Source organism: Mus caroli, unplaced genomic scaffold (assembly GCF_978045245.1).
Source record: "Mus caroli unplaced genomic scaffold, Mus_caroli_1 scaffold_19, whole genome shotgun sequence".
NCBI classification, from domain to species: Eukaryota; Metazoa; Chordata; class Mammalia; order Rodentia; family Muridae; genus Mus; species Mus caroli.
Genome location: NW_028227274.1, coordinates 75677565 through 75696844, shown reverse-complemented (window position 1 = coordinate 75696844; position 19280 = coordinate 75677565). Strand labels below are relative to the sequence as shown.

Genomic DNA, 19280 nt, shown 5'->3' with positions numbered 1-19280 from the left:
TCTATCACACACACATACATTACACACGCCACACACATGCACACACACACATGCACATGCATACACATATACACACTTGAGTGCTAGATGGAATATCCCAGGAAGGTACTGGCTGAGAATTTAACTGACTCCAGCTCCCTCCAAAGGCAAGTAGATTCCCAGTGTCCTCACCCCGCCCCCACCTGCTTTATAATCGGATGGGGAGACCAGAACAGCAATGGTTCACTAAGCTGCTGTCATAATCCCAGAATAAGAAAAGTCACAGTCAAAGCTCATGTCTGCCACTCTTCATCACTGCTCAGCAGTCAGGTCCAGGCAGGGAGGGGACAGTAACCTCATGTCACAATTCTCTGGGAGCAGTGGGCCCCAAGGGAGGATGTTGTAGCTTGTCCTAACCACATGGGTCAGTTTGGCCCTTGTGTGTGTACAGCCCGTGCTCCACAGCACCCTAGGGAGGCTTGGTGGGAGGGGCCGTGCTCCACTGCTCTGGGCACCTTATAGAGTGAGCAGTGTTTCTGTAAGGGGATCACATCTGAGAAGATGTTGGGATTTGGAGATTTGATTTCTATTTTTTTCCTTAAAAATATCATTGAGTCGTAGACACACGAGTATGTGACAGAAGGTGCTCATCTCAAGTCAGCTAGGAATCAGAGAGGCAGGACACAAGATATACCTTCAAAGGCAACCTCATTCCTCCAACAACTCACTACCTCCAGTCAGGCCCCACCTACCACAGCTTCCTCCACCTCCCATTCATCTATCCAGTTATGAACTGGATACATCCACTGACAAGGTCAGATTCTCTCATGGTCCAGTCACTCAAAGACCGTCTCTGAGCGTCGCCATGGGGAACAGGCCCTCAGCGCACCAGGCTCATAACACCAAGTAATGGCATCTGTGGAATAGACCTCCTACCTCTGCTGTAATGGCATCAGGGAGCCTCCTGTCACTTTGTTCTCTGGGCTAGTTGATGGTGACACACGCTGACTGATGGCTCCTGTTGGACTGGCCACATGGCTATGCTCCGTGCAGAGTCGGGCCTTTCTTTCGGTGTCTCTTTAAGGCTAGCCCCCCTACTTGTGTCTGCTTGAGTTATCCTTGTTCCCCTGACACCTACCTGCAAATCCACACAGGGCTCAAACGCTGGGAGGGAGGTGCCCTGCTTGAACTCTCCCAAAGTCTGCAGCCCAGTGTCGCTTCCCACACACCCACATTCCTGTGCACCAGAGGTCCTCGCTCATCTCTTCGGTTAGTGAGGGTTTAGTGCAGCTAGTGTTTGTTGCCAGGTCCCGGGATGGGGTGAATGAGGCAGACCTAGTTCTGACCTGATGTCGCACTACTGTTGGACTCCAGGTGCTCTCAGGAAATTGTGCTGTTCTGTCTACAGAGGGAACAAGAGCTTGCAGACCTCCTACAGGCTTTAAATGGAGAAAAGGCATTTCCTTTTCTGTGATTACATCCCATCCCTGACCACCCTCCTCTCCAGACTCCCTCTCTCCATGCCTAGGGAACAAATGGAGTCAGGACACCAGCTCTGGCTACTAGCTGGAAGCTTGCTGCCTAACTGCCTCAACCCTGGACAAATCGGCTCTCTCCAGCTGCTCGGCCCGCCTCCCTGAAGTATTTTGAGAGCTGGAATCCAGCTCCTTGGATGAAGCTGAGCTTTTCATCAGAGATCAAAGCCTGGCCCTGGGGAAGCATCAGAAAGCTGCTCTGGGCTGTAAAAGGACCCCTTTGGGTATATCACTTCCTGCCCAAGCCTCCATTGGACAGGGAACCAAAGTATGAAGAGGCGGGGAAGCAGACATCTGGCTGCCCAAGAGGCTCAGCCTGGAAATGGGCCTCTCAGGGCTGATGAGAGCAGAACAATGGTTACCTGGCGGCCCAGGCAGCTGGGTTCTCTGCTCTCATTTCCTTATCTCCAGTTTTCCTGGTTTGTACTTGCTTTAGAAATGTACCCCAGACTCCCAGGCTGTCATTCACAACTCTCCACAGGGTACCCTTCCCCTTTCTTCCTGTGGCACTTCCCCAAACATCTTCTTCTGAATGAATCACAAGGGATACATTTCCTCATCCCAGGGAGTCCAAGTCTGAATGCCTCCCAGGATGCAATGAGAAAATAGGAAATAGGATTCCAAACTGTATCGTCCCAGGGAAAAGGGGGGGGGGTGCTCCTGGAACCAATGATGGGGAGCTCTGAGGAGGAGTTTTCATGTCCTTGTACACTGGCTCGTGTGCCAGGCCTTCAGTCCTTGAGAACCTCAGGCTAAGCTACCTGCTGCTCTGCTCCTTCCACCCTCCCTCAGCGCCAAGGCCATCTCAGTTGGGGCTGTCCCATTCCCAGCACCTATGGTCAACCCACCACACACAAAGGGGAGCAGGGGGTGGAGGTTGCAGGAAATGTGTGTCATCTTGTGGAAATCCCAGAAAGCCATCCCCCTGTGGGCAGCCACTCTCCTCTGTGGCATCTTCAGTGATCAGGAACTTTCGGAGTGGGGTGGGGGTGGGGTGGGCAGGGGACGGGGACAAAGCACCTTCTGAAAGATGTCCTGATGTGGACTTCAACCTCTCAGTCAGAAGGGCTTTGCCTCTTGGATGACCACTGTGACCGCTCCCCTGCACACAACTTGATTTCCATCTGTTCCTCATGCCAGGTAATTTGAGAGGCCTCACAACCACTCTGTCATCAGAGGCCACTTCATCAATACAAAGAGTCTAAGGGGTTCCCAGCACTCTAGAAACTTCCGCCCTTCCTTCTATCAGTTAAACTCTGTTAAAGGCAAGGCCTTGAAGCCTTTTCCATGGGGATTTCTAAAGATGCAGTACAACTTGTCTTGCTAGAGAAGCTGTCACTTAGGCACGTTCTTGGACTTGCCCTTGATCTCAGGCCAGAGAGAGGGCCTGGAGCTGTTGACCAGCATAGCCTGAGCGCTCTCGCTACATGCCATCCCTCGGTTGGTACCTCTGCATCTTTCCAATTGGATGTTAGAGGTAGATGATTTGCCAAGTCACAGTCACGTCCTGAGGCAGGAATAGGTGCATTTCTAGGGGAGCTTGGGAGATGCACAGCAAATCAAAGTGGGGGGGGAGGGAAGGGCCACCAGGGCCATTCCTGTTCAGCAGCCAGGCCTATAGGAGGATCCATCTCTGGGAAGGTGATGTGCAGACATGGATGGGTGTGTGCAGATCCTGTAGAGGGAGGAGGGATTCTGTCCCCAGCAGAGAACAGACTTGGACTCAGTGAGTGTCAAGTTTAGTCCCAAGTGCCTGAGAGCCCTAGGACACATCACCCCAACTCCCATGGCTCAAGGCCCTTCCTTATCTTTGGAGTGAAGGCCTTACCATCTTGACCTCATTTAGTTGGATTATTTGATAATATCATAAAGAATTAATTTCCTTACTAGCTGGTAACCTAACCTTTCCTTCTCTAAGATGATGAAGGTTTCTTCTTTTTCCTGCCTGACTTTCCCTCCTTCTCTTATTCCCTGGTCCCTCATGGAGTGTAAGCCTCCAAAAAGTATATCTAAACCTCTAAAAAGAAAGTTCATTTGCCAAATGGTGCTTGCCCTGAAAACATTCTGTCTTATTTAGGGTTTTACGACATAAACAGACACCATGACCAAGGACAAGATATAAGGACCGGCTTACAGATTCGAGGTTCAGTCCATTATCATCCAGGTGGGAACATGGCAGCATCCAGACAGGCATGGTGCAGGAGGAGCTGAGAGTTCTACATCTTCATCTGAAGGCTGCTAGCAGAATACTGGCTTCCAGGCAGCTAGGACAGGGGTATTAAAGCCCACAGTGACACACCTACTCCAACAAGACCACACCTCTTAATAGTGCCACTTCCTGGCCCAAGCATATATAAACCATGATACACTCGCTTCATAGCTTTTATTGGAGGTAAAGTTTGTGTACAAACACCAGGAACACCAGACAAACAGTCCAGGTCAAGCACAGCATGACTGGATCGTTTGGGAAGAGCCTGGAGGGCTCTGAGGGCTCTTTTCATCTTCCCGGAGTAGTCAGGGGTGGACAGGAGTGTGTGCAGACAGTCTGTGAGGGAAGGTGGCACCATTGGGGATAGAGAGCAGCCATAGAGAGCTGAGGGGTAGGCAAAGTCTCAAGCGAGCTAGCGCTTGGCGGGACAGCATACTCAGAACTGGGCTTTAGAAAGATGTAAGTGGCAGGCCTCTGGGACACAGGCTCTTCCTGCCTCTCACTGCCTGTGACCACTTGAGATGCCCAACATATGCACAATATCACAGCATCATATGGTCCTCTCAGTAAGGGAAGATGGTATGGACCAGGTCAGGTCTGTCCAGCTGTGGGGCCCTGGAGGTCACCATATGTTTGGTTCATCCGAATGTTCCTGTGCCTTCTACTTGGCTTTCCTGTGAATGAGAGGAGAGGCCAGCTAAGAAGGTGTTTATTTGGGAGCTCCTGGCTAGCAGCCTACCCAGGCCACAAGACAAAATGAGGCCCAGAGAAGTCTACTGTGACTGTGAGGAGAGGTGCCCTGACCTCAGCTCTGCCTGTCCTTGGAAGTGACTCACAAGCATAGGCTCTGTAGAGGCCCTGGTCTCTGAGCTGCTTGTGTGAGCTCTACAAAGAGTTCACGAAGCTCCATGAGCGAGCAATCGAGTGAGGCTGGGCCCTTCTTTCCTGACCGCTGGGCCCAGGTTCCCTTTCCCTGTTCCCTTTCCGCCCAGGTGCCTCCTGGGAGGTTCACCTCCACCTGACTCTTCCATGGGCTATGCTCCACTGCTCACTCCCTGTTCTGTCCCAGTGCTGATGGGGAGTGACCTGGGTCAACAAGCTAGCAACAGCAGGAAACCAGACACCCTGAGAACCCGCCTGAGCAGGAGGGGACAGGCTGCCAGCATCCCTAGAGGCCCTAGAGGGTCTGGTTCCCATCCTTCCCACCCTCTCCCCCCCCCCCCCCCCCCCAGGGTTTTGCGCCTTTTCCTGGGAGGAGTCTGGGAAGTCTAGTCCAGGATAGGCAGGATTTTGAACACACAGGCATTCAGACCACAGCCTCTTGCATTGCTGGTTGAGATTCCTGGCTCCTTTGGCCCTGGCCTATCTTCTCATTCTGGCTTTTAAAAGGAAACTTGGAAATCTCTATCTGTCACTCACTCTGAGGGGTGTCCTGTGCAAACCGTTTAGACTTGAGACGTGGTAACTGTTATCTCAGTTTACCTTCCCACGTGGCCTTCAGCCCTCCACCCTCTGTTTTCCAAAACTCCCTTTTCTTTCCCTGCCCCCACTGTGTGGATTCTTCAACCCTCAGATCTACCCATTCTCCAGTGGCTGGCCTCTTTGGGCTCCTTGCCTGAGAGGCCCCAGGCAGCCAGTTCCTTGGCATTTGTGGAGCACCTGTCTTGTGTCTCCCGTGTACCAGGTGAGCAGCAGGTGAGTAGCAGGTGAGCCACACACCTGTGGGCTTCCCTGGTCCCAGCTGTGCAGGGCTGACCTGGGCCTCCCAGGTGACCTGGGCCTGCCCTGCACCTGCATCTCTGGAGCCCAGCCCCCTTCTGTCAAGCACCGCTCCTGGCCAAGTCTCAAGAGGTGGTAATTGTTAGCAACAATCTCCAGACTCCTAAGACACACATTTCCCCCTTTCTGATAGTAATTTGTGTCTTATAATTGATGTGTTTACTTAATATGGTGGGATTTATTTTGTTTATTTCCCCACTCACTGAAAATGTTATTTAGCCTGTGATGAATCTTTCAGTTGGTGGCATTTTAACCCTGGGGAAATATGATAAATGCATAGAATAATCAAGGACATCTGGAAATTATTTTTTAATGGGACGGAATGACTCTAATGGGAAAAAATGCGGATAGTCGACTAAAGGGCGGGGAGCGGGGGACTTGGAGATGTCACGGTTGTTCAGATAGCGCTGGCTCTTGGCTTGTCAAAGACTCCAGATTCCCCGGAGTTGCACTGTTGGTTCTGGAGACTGAACAGGGCAGCTGTTCACAAAGACTACATGACACAGAGTTCTGCTACTCCCAGCTTCTATGCTTCAGTATAGATGGCGAAGCCCCAGAACTCCTAGGAGATAGAGGTGACTGCGGGCAGAACTTGCTTTGGTGTTGAAGAACTTGCTTTAGTCTGTGGTCCTCCACTGCCCATTCCGGTTGCTATCATCTGTATTCCCTTTCACATGCTCCAGCTAGCGGCTGTAGGACAGCGAACCTCCCTCATGGATGGAGTGGGAGGGTCCGTGAGAAGGGAAGGGCAGCCAGCCAGACTCCAGCAGGACAAAGGTAGAAGACACCGGTCAGCTGGCCTCATCTGTGCCTGTCCTGCCCATGTAAAACCCAGGTCTCATCCGGGTCTCCTTACTCCTCTCTGTCTCAGTCAATTTTAAGCCAGTTTGAGTTCAGTCCGCCCCCACCCCTTAGCCCTTCTGTCAGTCCCCCTCCCATTTCCTCCTGTAACCAGGCAGATGCCAGGCAGCCACACCATTCAGGATTTAGGGAGACCAGGAAGTATGAAGCTTTAATGCCAGGCTATGGTGTGTTGGGCATCACAGGTAGGAGGGGTAGGGCTCCTCATCCTATCTGAGAGAAGGCCATGTGGGAAAGGCTGGACGGCTGTGCTTTGTGGATGGTGTTGACCTCTTCCTGCTAGCTGCACCAGGCTCAGGGCAGCCACGTACCACAGAATACACCACATGGAAAGCTTCAGAAGGGTGACACCACAGCTGACCATGGACCCCTGTATGAGAGCATTTTTACACTGAGCACATGTTAAAAGAGCATTTTAGGCATGTTCTTGCATATATTTAAAGTGAGTTTTACCCGTCTATTGGTACAGAAAGTTAAAACTACCTGTGTGGGTCTCACGTAATTCCATGGTAGAGTTAGCTTTAGTCTCATCAATATCTTTTAAAAAAACAAACAAATAAGCATACACACATATCCATTTCTTTCCCGTGTGGTCCCACCTGCCTTCTGAGCCTGTGCAGGGGTTTCTTACCTTTACACGGCCCTTGGTTCCCTTCCCACTTCCCACCCCTCCCCACCCCCCACCTCGTGCCGTGCAGATTTGCTCTTCCTTTTTCGTTGCGTGTTTGTTTTCATTTTCATTTTGCTTTTCAAATATGTCCATTACAAAAGTCTATATGAGGTGTGGGTCATTTACAAACTTCAGTATGAGTGGACCTTGGCCACGAAGCTACACTCTGCCTCTACCCGACCCCTCCGGAGTCAGATACTCCACGGCCCCATGTTTCTAAGTCTTTGGAACTAGGCAATTACTTCCTGAATCATGTGTATTATTATGTAAATTTCAGACTAAGCCAATGGATTGCTATTAGTTGATTTTAAAATTCCTGGCCCCTGCTTATGTTCTTCAGATGATTTTTTTTTTGTCCGAATGCAGTTTACTAACTTTGTTATGGTTGGTACATATTGTTTAGTGTTGGCCCAAGTCGTGTGTAATGATTACACAAACTTACACAACGTTTTATTTCCCTGGAGATGATCCCTGTCCCTTTAGGGCTGCCTTGCCTCTTACAGTATTTAGATTCTTACCAAAATCTCTGTCAATGTGTAAAATGCCTTCAAATACCATTTCCCAACCTCCTCGCCTCCAGACAACCTTTCGGGTTCCCTGAACTGTCTGGAGTCCTGAGCAGCTGTGTGCTTGGGAACACTGCACCGTTTTAGAGCATGGCCTCCTATTTTGTTGCTTTCCTTTCTTGGATTTTTTTCCCCTCATATAAAAGTATGTTTTCCTCTGTTCCCTTTTACCTTTCTTAAAAAAAAAACTGGTCATCATTGAGATGCCCGATGAAGTCATAGTAGGTTTAGAGGCTCTATGCACATATATAAGAAATAGTTTTCCAAGTAGTGGGCTTCAAGGTACAGTGGTACCTACATATTTTCTTAAATGTATTTATTTTCATTTTACGTGTATTGGTGTTTTGCCTGCATGTATGCTTGTGGGAGGGTGTCAGATTCCCAGGAACTGGAGTTATAGACAGTTGCAAGTGGCCATGTGGGTGCTGGGAATTGAACTCAGGATCTCTGGTAGAGCAGCCAGTGTTCTTAACTACTGAGCCATCTCTCCAGCCCCAGGAATATATTATATTATATTATATTATATTATATTATATTATATTATACTATATTATATTATATTATATTTATATATATATATATAATATTATATATTATACAGCCCAATATATTATATTGGAGTGTTCTAGGGTTTTGGGTTTTTTTTTTAGATTTATTTATTTTATGTATATGGATACACTGTAGCTGTCTTCAGACACACCAGAAGAGGGCATTGGATCCCATTATAGATGGTTGTGAGCCACCATGTGGTTGCTGGGAATTAAACTCAGAACTTCTGGAAGAGCAGTCAGTGCTCTTAACCACTGAGTCGTCTCTCCAGCTGGCTGGAGGGTTTTGAACCACAAGAACCTGTGGGAACAATAACTTTCTTTGAAGACGCACCCCCACCCCCCACCCCGCCCCAACTCCTGTTTCCAGCCCAGTGTGCCTGTGCAGAGTGCAGAGCAATGTCACATACCTAGTGACAGATGAAAGCAGAGGGTCCCAAAGTCCCATAGACTTTCACCTGACCCTGTTTGCTTTATCTGTCCCCCTGCCTTCTATGCCTGGTGTCCCCTCCCCTGTGCCCTGAGACCTTTCTGGGAGGATGGGAAAGGGAAGAGCTGTGGGTGCAGCTGCCCAGTGGGCAGACCTAGCATCTCTCAGTTTTCTTAGTCCCACACTGTCTCCTGCCTTCCAGCATAGCTGCTGCCTCCATTCCCCTCACCCTCCTATCCTTGCCCCCCACACTCCCCCCCCCACCCCCCCAACCCCGGCATGGTCCAGCCACTGTTTGCTAACTGACCCTTTGGTAGGTGCTGCGTTTCTGATTTCTCATCTTTGCTCAACCCCCCATCTGCTCTCCAAATTCTGTGGACATCTGTCGTCTGCTGGTGTCTTTGCTCCTGTTTCCCCAGGCCCTGTCTTTTTCTTATCCCCTCACTCTTACATCAGTGGGGATCTTTCTGCAGCGCCAAGTCTGCTGGCTGCCGCACTCAAGGACCCCTCAGATGCCGCATGATCCAGCAGGGCATCTTGCAAAGCTTTGTAATCCAACTCAATTCTAGCCACAAAACACTGGCGTCTTAGTTGAATAAAACTGGCCTCCAGCTTACACCTGGATTTGTTTGCTTTAAAGTATAGTCTTAATAAATGGATTGGTATTTCATTTTTTTATTAACTTTTTTTTAACAGCCCCCCCCCCACTTCCTTTTGAGACAAGATCTCTCTATGTAACCCAGGCTGTCTTGGGACTTGATATATAGGCTAGGCTGGTGTTGAATCCACAGAGATCCACCTGCCTCCCGAGTGCTGGGATTAAAGGCCTTTGCCAACAACGCTGGGCCTGACTGGTATTTTAAAAGGTCATTTTTCTGTGTGATCTCTTCCTGCTTAAAACTGTAACACAATATTTTTAGTTGCTTATGCTGGAATAGAACTACTTCTGTAAAGTCCAGGGCTTGGCTAGGTCACCCTAAACTTTCTCTATGTACAGTTTTCTAACAGGTCCCTCCTTCCTACCTCAGGTGATCCCCCAGCAATTCAGAAGGAGGCCAATTCAAGAAGGCCAGGCTGGCTTTAGGAGTCCTTAAAACCCTCTGGCATGCGTCATTTATTTAAAAAAAAAAAAAAAAAAAGGCTGCGTTGCTTAACATTAAAGCAAACACTTCCTCTGCTAAGGCACACAGACCCTTTATGTGGAGCATTAAAGACGGGGTGGGGGTGGGACACATATAGTAAAGCTGTAGATCAGCTGTGTTAGGAAGGTCCAGGTTGTCCAGGGGTGGGGGACCCCCGCTCAGGTGGGAGAGCCCTTTGCAGGTTCTCACGGAGATCTCTGTCTTTTGCCTCCACAGGTGCCCCCTTTCAAAGGTCTCAGCATCCTCACGCTACCTCCTGCCGCCACTTCCACCTGGGCCCCCCGCAGCCGCAGCAGCTAGCCCCGGACTTCCCGCTGGCCCACCCCGTGCAGTCGCAGCCGGGCCTCAGCGCCCACATGGCCCCGGCCCACCAGCACAGTGGCACGCTGCACCAGTCGCTGACCCCGCTGCCCACCCTGCAGTTCCAGGACGTCACAGGTCCCTCCTTCCTACCTCAGGCCCTGCACCAGCAATACCTGCTGCAGCAGCAGCTCCTGGAAGCTCAGCACCGCAGGCTCGTCTCGCATCCCAGGTCGGCAGGGGCGGGGCCGGGATGGGCGGGGCTTCTTTCAACCAAGATTCGCTGCAGTCACAAAGTGTGTTCTTCAGAGGATGGCTTTTGCTTCTGGTAGTAGCATTCATTTAGGTCAGACCCTAACATGACCCCTCACATCACCCAGATTCAGGGTCAGGGGTTGGGTAAGCAGTGGTCAGTGATGCTTATGGTGGACTTTTGTTGCACGGAAGATTTGAGGTCTAGCAAGTCTTCTCCAGCTCTCATGGCAGCTTAATTCTGGTTTTCTCAATACCAGAGTACCAGTGGAAATGACTGGTTCCAGCTTTGGCCTCTAAAGGGCCAACGTCTAGTTGGAGGCAAGAGTAGGAGACTGTGGCTTGTATGCCCATGTAACCGGATCAAATATCCTGATGTGGCAAGTCACTACCTTTCTCTGAGCCTCAACTGTAAAGGAAGAAATGGATGAGCACAGCTGGGCACTTCTCAATCTTCTAGGTTTCGGGGCCTTTTCCACACACACACACAATTGACTACAAAGACCTTATATTAGTTTACTATGTTAGAAAATTTAAAGTATCTATTAATTCACTAAAAATAACAATAGCCATTGTATGGTAAATTATTTAAATGTTCTTTTTAACCATTAATCCCTTTAATGAAAATAGAATTTTTTTTCTCACATAATATATCCTGATTATGGTTTCCCCTCTGTCTGCTCCTCCCAGCTCCTCCTCATCCCCTCCGTCTGCTCCTCCCAGCTCCTCCCCATCTCCTCCGTCTGCTCCTCCCAGCTCCTCCCCATCTCCTCCGTCTGCTCCTCCCAGCTCCTCCCCATCCCCTCCGTCTGCTCCTCCCAGCTCCTCCCCATCTCCTCCGTCTGCTCCTCCCAGCTCCTCCCCATCTCCTCCGTCTGCTCCTCCCAGTTCCTCCCCATCCCCTCCCTCTGCTCCTCCCAGCTCCTCCCCATCTCCCCTCCTATCTGGGATCCACCCCCTTTCTGTCTCTCATTAGAAAACAGGCTTCTAAGGGTTGATAATAATATGATGTAATAAAATAAGGTAAAACAACAACAAAAAATAACAGTTGGAATTAGACAAAGTAAATCAACAGCGGGAGAAGAGTCCAAGAGAAGGCCCAAGAGTCCCATAAAAAAAAAAAACCATTAAATTGGAAGTCATAATATATACACAGGGGACCTGGTGCAGATCTGCGCAGGCCCCGTGCATGCTGCCTTGGTGTCTCTGAGTTCATAGGCGCTGTGCTCATGTTGATTTCGAGAGCTTTGCTCACCTGGTGTCCTCCACCCCCATTGCCTCTTACACTTCCTCTTCCAAGGAGTCCCCTGAGCTCTGAGGGGAGGGATTTGATGGAGCCATTCCATTTAGAGCACTGTGTCTCAAGGTCTGCTCCTTCCCCCACCTGCATGAGGCATCGTGCAGAGGTCTCTGTGTTTGTTTAATCTGCTGCAGGGGGATGCCTCTCTGATGATGGCTGAACAAGGCATTGATCTATAAACATGGCAGAATGTTATTGGGAGTCATTTTGTTATTGGGTTGTTTGTTTTGTTTTTAGGACAGTAGTATTTTAGTTTTCCCTGGATCCCAGGGTTATCTAGTCTCACATTCTTGGTCACCCAAGCAGTGTCGGGTATGGGTTCCGTCTCGTGGACTGGAACTTGAATCACATATTGGTTGGACAAGCTTTGTGACACTTTTGTTCTAGCAGATCTTGCAGGCAGGACAGCATTGTAGATCAGAGGGTTGGTGGCTGGGCTGGTGTTGACATTTCTCTTTTGGTAGGGTGAAAAGTACCTTTCCGTAACAAAGACACTAGTATGTAAGGATGAAGGGCGGCTCTGTGTAGGCACCAGCTCAACTCATACCTGTTCAGTGGGTAGTGTGGTGCTGTCTTCAGGAATGGGGCCTTGCTGTCAGCTTGTGGAGAGCAACCTGTGGTCTTGGCAGGTCTGGCTTGGTTGGGGATTCACTTTGGCCAACAACTCAATGATATGTAACTCAGTCCTGGTCCTGAAAACTTCATTTGGTGATAAGAGATGTCCAGCTGGGCGTCTGTCGCCTCCATTATTTGGAGATTTCATTTAGATTTTGTTCACATGTGTGTCTTTTAGGAAGCTTTTAGGTTTCCATACCACTACTCAAATGACCCTTGATTTTAGCTGTTTCTCTGTTTTCCCTCCCTTGTTACCCCCTCCCCTTCACTTGATCCTACACTTCCAGCCCCCTACCCACTACCTGTAACTAACCATTCTATTTATCCTTCCTAATGAGATCTGTCTGCCCTACCTCCCCGAGCCCCTTTTTCCATACCTACTATCTGTGGTTCTATGGATCGTAGCTTGGTCATCACTGTCTTAACAACTAATATCCACGTATAAACAGATACATACCATATCTGCCTTTCTGGGTCTGAGATCCCTCCCACAGGACCATTTTTCCACTTCCATTCATTTATCTGCAAGTTCCATGGTTTCATTATTTTTAACCGCTGAGTAATACTCCATTGTATAAACATATCACTTTTTCTTTATTTGTTCTTCTGTTGAGGGACATCTAGGTGGCTTTCAATTTCAGGCTATGAACATGACTTTGTAGGAGGTGTCCTTGTGGGAGGATGGAGCACCCTTTGAGTCCATGCTCACGTTGTAGAGCTGGGTCTTGAGGTAGATCTATTCCCCACCTCCTGAGGAGCCTCCACACTGATTTCTGTAGTGACTGTACACATTTGTGCTCCCCCCAGCAATGGATGAGAGTTCCCCTTACTCCATATCCTTGCTGGCATGAGCTGTCACTTGTCATGTTGATCTTAGCCTTTCTGACAGGTGTAAGATGAAATCTCCAAGTAGTTTTGATTTGCATCTCCCTGATGTCTAAAGACATTGAACTTTTTTTTTTTTAAAGTGTTTCTCAGACATTTGAGTTTCCTTTTTAAAACATTTCCTGTTTAGACCATTTTTAATTGGGTCACTTGTTTTCCTGATATCTAGTTTTTTGAGTTGTTTACCTATTTTGGATATTAACCTTCAGTTGGATGTACAATAAAAAAAAAAAAGACAAACTTTTTTCATTCTAAAGGCTGCTGCTTTGTCCGAACAATGGTGTCCTTGGCCGAATAGAAGCTTTTCAGTTGCATGAGGTTCCTCTTATTAATGGTTGATTTTAGTGCCTGAGCTATTGGTGTTCGGTTCAGGAAGTCTTTTCTTGTGTCAATAAGTTCCAGGCTATTCTTTGCTGTCTCTTCTATGAGGTTCAGTGTGTCTGGTTTTAGGCTGAGGTCCTTGATCCACTTGCAGCTAAGGTTTGTGATAAGTGTGGATCTATGTGCATTCTTCTACATGCAGCCATCAGGTGGATCTATGTGCATTCCACATGCAGCCACCCAGTTTGATCAGCACCATTTGTTGACAATGCTGTCTTTCTTTCTAGTGTGAATTTCTAGCTTTTTTATTTAAAAAAAAATCAGGTGTCAGGAGGTGTGTGGATTTACGACTGGGTCTTCAATTCCATTCCATTGATCAACGCGTCTATTTTTGTACCAATATTATGCTGTTTTAAATTACCATAACTCTGTAGTACACTTGAAATCGGAGATAGTTATACCTCCTGACTTTCTTTATTATTCAGGGTTGTTTTCGCTATTCTGGGTTTTTGTGTTTCCATATGAAGTTGAAAATTGTTCTTTCAAGATCTGTGAAGAATTGTGTTGCAATTTTGGATCTGTAGATTGGTTTTGGTAGGAGGGTCATTTTTACTGTGTTAATCCTACTGGTCCATGAACATGGGAGATCCTTCCATCTTCTGATAGCTTCTTCAGTTTCCTTCTTCAATGTCTTAAGGGGCTTTTTTCTTTCTTGCTTGCTTGCTTGTTTGTTTGTTTAATCACACAAGCTTAGTTAGAGTTACCCCAAGATATTTTCTATTCTTTGAGGCTACTGCAGGTGTTGCTTCCTTGATTCCCTTCCCAGTCTGTTTGTTATTTGTCTAGAGGAGTGTTACTGACTTTTGTGAACTGATTTTATATCTAGCTACTTTGCTAAAAGTGTTTATCAACTCTAGGGGCTTCCTGATGGAGTTTTAGGGTCACTTGTGTATACTAGCACATCATCTGAAAATAAAGATACTTGGACTTCTTCCTTTCCTGTTTGTATCCCCTTGATCTCCTTCCCTTGTCTCATTGCTCAAGCTAAGATTCTAAGTACTATATTGAATAGGTATGGAGAGAGCAGACAGTCTTATCTTGTTACTGATTTTAATGGAATTGATTTGAGGTTTTCTCCATCTATGTTGATGTTGGCTATGGGCTTGCTGTAAACTGCCTTTATTATGTTTCAGTATGTTCCTTGTATCCCCAATCTTTCCAGGGCTTTTATCATGAAGAGTATTCGACTTTTAAAAAGGCCTTTTCTTCACCCAATGAGATGATCATGTTTTGTTTTGTTTTGTTTTTTCCTTTTATTTGTCTCTGTGGTGGATTCCATTTATCCATGTACGTTGAACCATCCCTGCATCTCTGGGATGAAGCCTACTTGATTATGGTGGATGATTTTTTTTGCTAGATTCTTGGATTTGATTTGCAAGTATTTTATTGAAAAAATTTGCATCTATGTTCATAAGAGAAATTAATCTTTAATGCTTTTTCTTTGTTGGGTCTTCAGGCGATTTGGTATCAGGATAATTGTGGGTTTGTAAAGTAAATTGGGCAGTGTTCCTTCTGCTTCTGTTTCATGGTGTAATTTGAGGAGTATTGGTATTAACTCTTCTTTGAAAGTCTGGTAGAATTCTGTGCTAAAACCATCTGGCCCCGAGCTGTTTTGGGTTGGGAGGCTTTTAACTCCTTCTTCTATTTCATTAGGGGTTATAAGTTTAGATTGCTTATCTGATCTTGACTTAACTTTGATAACTGGTATCTAGTCAGAAAATTATCCACTTCTTTTAGATTTTCAAATTTAGTGGAGTACAGGCTTTTAAAAGTATATCTCTATGATTCTCTGGATTTCCTTGGTGTCTGTTGCTATGTCCTTCTTTTCCTTCCTTCCTTCCTTCCTTCATTCCTTCCTTCCTTCCTTCCTTCCTTTCTCTCTCTCTCTTTTCTTCCTTCCTTCCTTCTCTCTCTCTCTCTCTCTCCTCTCTCATTCCCTCCCTCCCTCCCTCCCTTCCTTCCTTCCTCCCTCCCTCCCTCCCTCCCTCCCTTCCTTCCTTCCTTCCTTCCTTCCTTCCTTCCTTCCTTCCTTCCTTCCTTTCTAATTTTATAAATCTAGATATTCTTTCTGCCTTTTAGTTAATTTGGATAAGGATTTGTCAATCTTAATGATCTTCATAAGGAAACAGCTCTTTGTTTCGTTGATTCTTTATATTGTGTTTTTATATGTGTTTGTTTGTTTGTTACTATTTTATTGATTTCAGCCTCAAGTCTGATTATTTCTTGCCATCTACTCTTTTTGGGTGTGATTTCCTCTTTTTGTTCTAGAGCTTCCTGGTGTGCTGTTAAGCTAGTAGTGGGATCTCTCTAATGGGTTTTTTAATGCAAGCACACAGTCCTATGACTTTACTTGCCCCTCAGGACCTCCATGTCCCATAAACGTGTCCCGTAAATTTGTGTATGGTGCATATTCATTTTCATCTGGTTTTAGAAAGTCTTTAATTTCCCTCTTCCTTTTTTCATTCTCTTTTTTTGAGACAGGGTCTCACTATGTGTCTTTGGCTGTTGTGAAATTCACTATGTTGACCAGGCTAGTCTTGAATTCATGGAGATCCATCTGCCTCTGCCTCTTTTTTGTTTGTTTGTTTGTTTGTTTGTTTTTTGTTTTTCCAGACAGGGTTTCTCTGTATAGCTCTGGCTGTCCTGGAACTCACTTTGTAGACCAGGCTGGCCTCAAACTCAGAAATCCACCTGCCTCTGCCTCCCGAGTGCTGGGATTAAAGGACTGTATGTCCTTATGTCCAGCTTAATTTCTTAATTGTCCGTCTTGACTCATTTTTTTTCATTCAGGAGTAAGTTGTTCAGTTTTCATGAGTTTTTAAGTTTTCTGTTCCTTTTGTTGTTGTTGATATCCAGTTTTAATCTGTGGTGGTCAGATAAGATATCGGGTGTTATTTGAAGTTTCTTGTATCTGTTGAAACTTGCTTTGTGTCCGAATATGTGGGAAGTCTTAGAGACAGTTCCATGAGCTGCAGAGAAGAAGGAATATTCTTTTGTGTAGGTCCATTGCTTTATAATGTCTGTTGGTTCCAGGATTTCTGCATAGTTTTTGTCTGTTTGACCTGCTTATTGGTATTAAAATCTCCCACTATCAGTGCATGAGGGTCAATATGTGATTTAAGCTATAATAGTGTTTCTTTTGTGAAGTTGGGTGCCCCTTTGTTTGGAGCATAGATGTTAAGAATTGGAATGTCCTCTCGGCGGATTTTTTCTTTGATGAGAATAAAGTGTCCTTCCCTATCACTTCTGATTAGTGTTGGTTTGAAGTCTATTTTGTCAGACATTAAAATAGCTACACTAGCTTGCTTCTTAGGTCAGTTTGCTTGGAATATCGTTACCCCTCCTTTTACCTTGAGGTGAGGTATATTAAAAGTGTTTCTTGGATGCAAAAACATAGCAGAAGAATGGATCCTGTTTTCACATCCGTTCTGTTGGTCTGTGTCTTTACTGGGAACTGAGACCATTGATGGTGAAATATATCAATGAACACTTAATAATTCCTGTTATTTTGTTGTGGTGGTGGTATGTGCATACATGCAGGGTGTGTGTGTGAGTGTGTGTGTGTGTGTGAGTGTGTGTGTGTGTGTGTATTTTCCCTCTTTGATTTTCTGGCCTGGGACTATTTATTCTCTGTGTTTTCTTGAGTGTAGTTAACTTTTTTATGTTGGAGTTTACCTTCTAGCTCCTTCTGTAGAGCTGGATTTATAAATATTGCTTAAATTTGGTTTTATTAGAAATGTCTTATTTTCTCCATTTATGGTGATTGAAAGTTTTGCTGGGTATAATAATCTGGGCTAGCATCTATGGTCTGTAGCACATCTGAAGAGGCCCTTTTGGATTTTAAAGTTCCCATGGAGAAGTCAGGTGTAATTCTAGTAGGTCTGCATTTGCCTGTTACTTGGTCTTTTTCCCTTGCAGTTTTAAATGTTCTTTCTTTGTGCTGTATGCTTAGTGTTTTGATTGTTATATGCCAAAGGACATTTCCTATCTGGTTCAGTCTGTTTGGGGTTCTGTATACTTCTTGTCCCTTGATGGGTATCTCCTTCTTTAGGTTAGGAAAATTTTCTTCTATGATTTTGTTGAAACTATTCTCTGTGCCTTTGACCTGGGTGTCTTCTTCCTGTTAGGTCTTCTCCTTCTCTTCCTATTATTCTTAGATTTGATCTTTTCATAGTGTCCTAGATTTTCTGGTTGCTTTGTGACAGAATTTATTTTTATTTATTTAACATTGTCTGTGACTGAGGTACCCATTTCTTCTTTTGTGTCTTTAATGCCTGAGATTCTCTTTTTGTCTCTTAATATTCTGTGGCCGAGACTTGTCTCTGAGGTTCCTGTTTGAGTCCTAAATGCCTCACTTCCAGATTCCCCTCAGCTTGGGTCTTCTTTATTGATTCTATTTCCATGGTTAGGTCTTGAATGGTTTACTCCTTTCCTTCCACTGTTTGTTTGTGTTTTCAGAGATTTCCTTAAGGGATTCATTCATTTCCTCTTTGAGGAGTTCTGCCATATTCGTACAGGTGACTTTACGGACTTTTCCTTGTCCTCTGCCTATGCTGTGTTCCTCAGGGCCTCTTGTGGTAGGTATGGTCACTTGTGAGCTTTACTGGAGACACACTGCCCTGCTGTTACCGATTGTGTTTTTATGTCGGTGTCTAGGCAACTGGGTTTGGGAAGATTGTAATTCTAGGTGCTGATACCTGCTCTTATCTTTGGTGAATGGGTGATTTTGTTCCTTGGTTTCTGTTTCCTGTCTGGTTCCTAGGCAAGTGTGGTGGCTGTGTATTGCTGGGTAGGAGATTCTTCTGGCATCCTGACAGGTGTGGTAACTGGCGGGTTCCAGGTAAAATGTGTTTCTAGGTATAGGGAGCTGATACTTAGAAGTTGGGATGGGCTAGGAACAGTGCTCAGGGGTCTCCAGGAGTGAGGAAAGCAGGGTGTTCCACCAGGATCTGGTTAACCCTCTGGGAATAAGACAGATGGTGAGACAAGATCCCAGCATATGGTCTGCTACAGAGCTGGCGGTGAGACTGGGGCATTGTATCTGGAGAGAGGAAAGGCAGGTGAAGACCTGTAGTTACCTACTTTGTCTGCTTCCCTGGCTGCAGCAGCCTGTGGTTCTCAGGGCTATAAGATATTCATATGCAAAAGGACTATGTATCAACTTAGTGAGAACCACTCAAAATGTATTTGGAAGTCTCTGTGGCACACAACTTAACAGAACTTCTCTGTGCCCTCATGTCTGCTTCTGTATGAGATCCTGAAGAGTCCTATGTCACAAAGTTTCTGGAAAGCTCCACCGTTGGCCTGAAAGAGAGTAAAGAGTGAAAAGAGAAATAGCTTTTCCTCTCAAGCTACCTGAAAAGTGCTTCAGGGACTCCCAAGGGTGCTTGGGAGAACTGGTCCACTGCTGAGCTAGGTCATAGACAGGTGACTGGAGGCCTCGGGTAGCTGGGACAAGGTTGTATGAAGTCAAGGAGAAAGGCTGCCATGACTTAGTGTGTTTAGGGAGGCCTTTCTGGAGGAGACTAACTCTGACCTGGGCCTTGAAAGCTACGAAGAGTGTGTTGGAGAGAAGAGCATGATGGTAGAGCATGAACAGACTCAGGGACACAGTTTCTGCCTACCTGGCCCTTGGTGTTTGGGAACTCCAATTTCTGTGAGGGATAGCAGAATGGGGCATCCATAGTAGGTGGAGGGGGTGTCACTCAGAGTTCCTGCGAGCTTGACTGGCTCAGGCAGCCCTTAATACACTGGCCATCCTTGCTTTCTGTGCAGGCGGAGTCAGGATCGAGTGTCTGTCCACCCCCACCGCCTTCACCCCAGCTTCG

General features: G+C 46.5%; 1 protein-coding gene across 1 annotated transcript in view; it reads left to right on the top strand.

Moving 5' to 3' along the window:
• The window catches only part of Ark2c (arkadia (RNF111) C-terminal like ring finger ubiquitin ligase 2C), a 110889-nt gene that overhangs the window by 70417 nt on the left and 21192 nt on the right, over nucleotides 1-19280 (top strand). Inside the window, exons 2-3 of the mRNA XM_021150820.3 lie at nucleotides 9936-10251; nucleotides 19228-19280. The exon at nucleotides 19228-19280 is cut by the window's right edge and continues 58 nt beyond it. Coding sequence (XP_021006479.1) covers nucleotides 9936-10251; nucleotides 19228-19280 — 369 coding nt within the window. The remainder of the gene's footprint in view (nucleotides 1-9935; nucleotides 10252-19227) is intronic.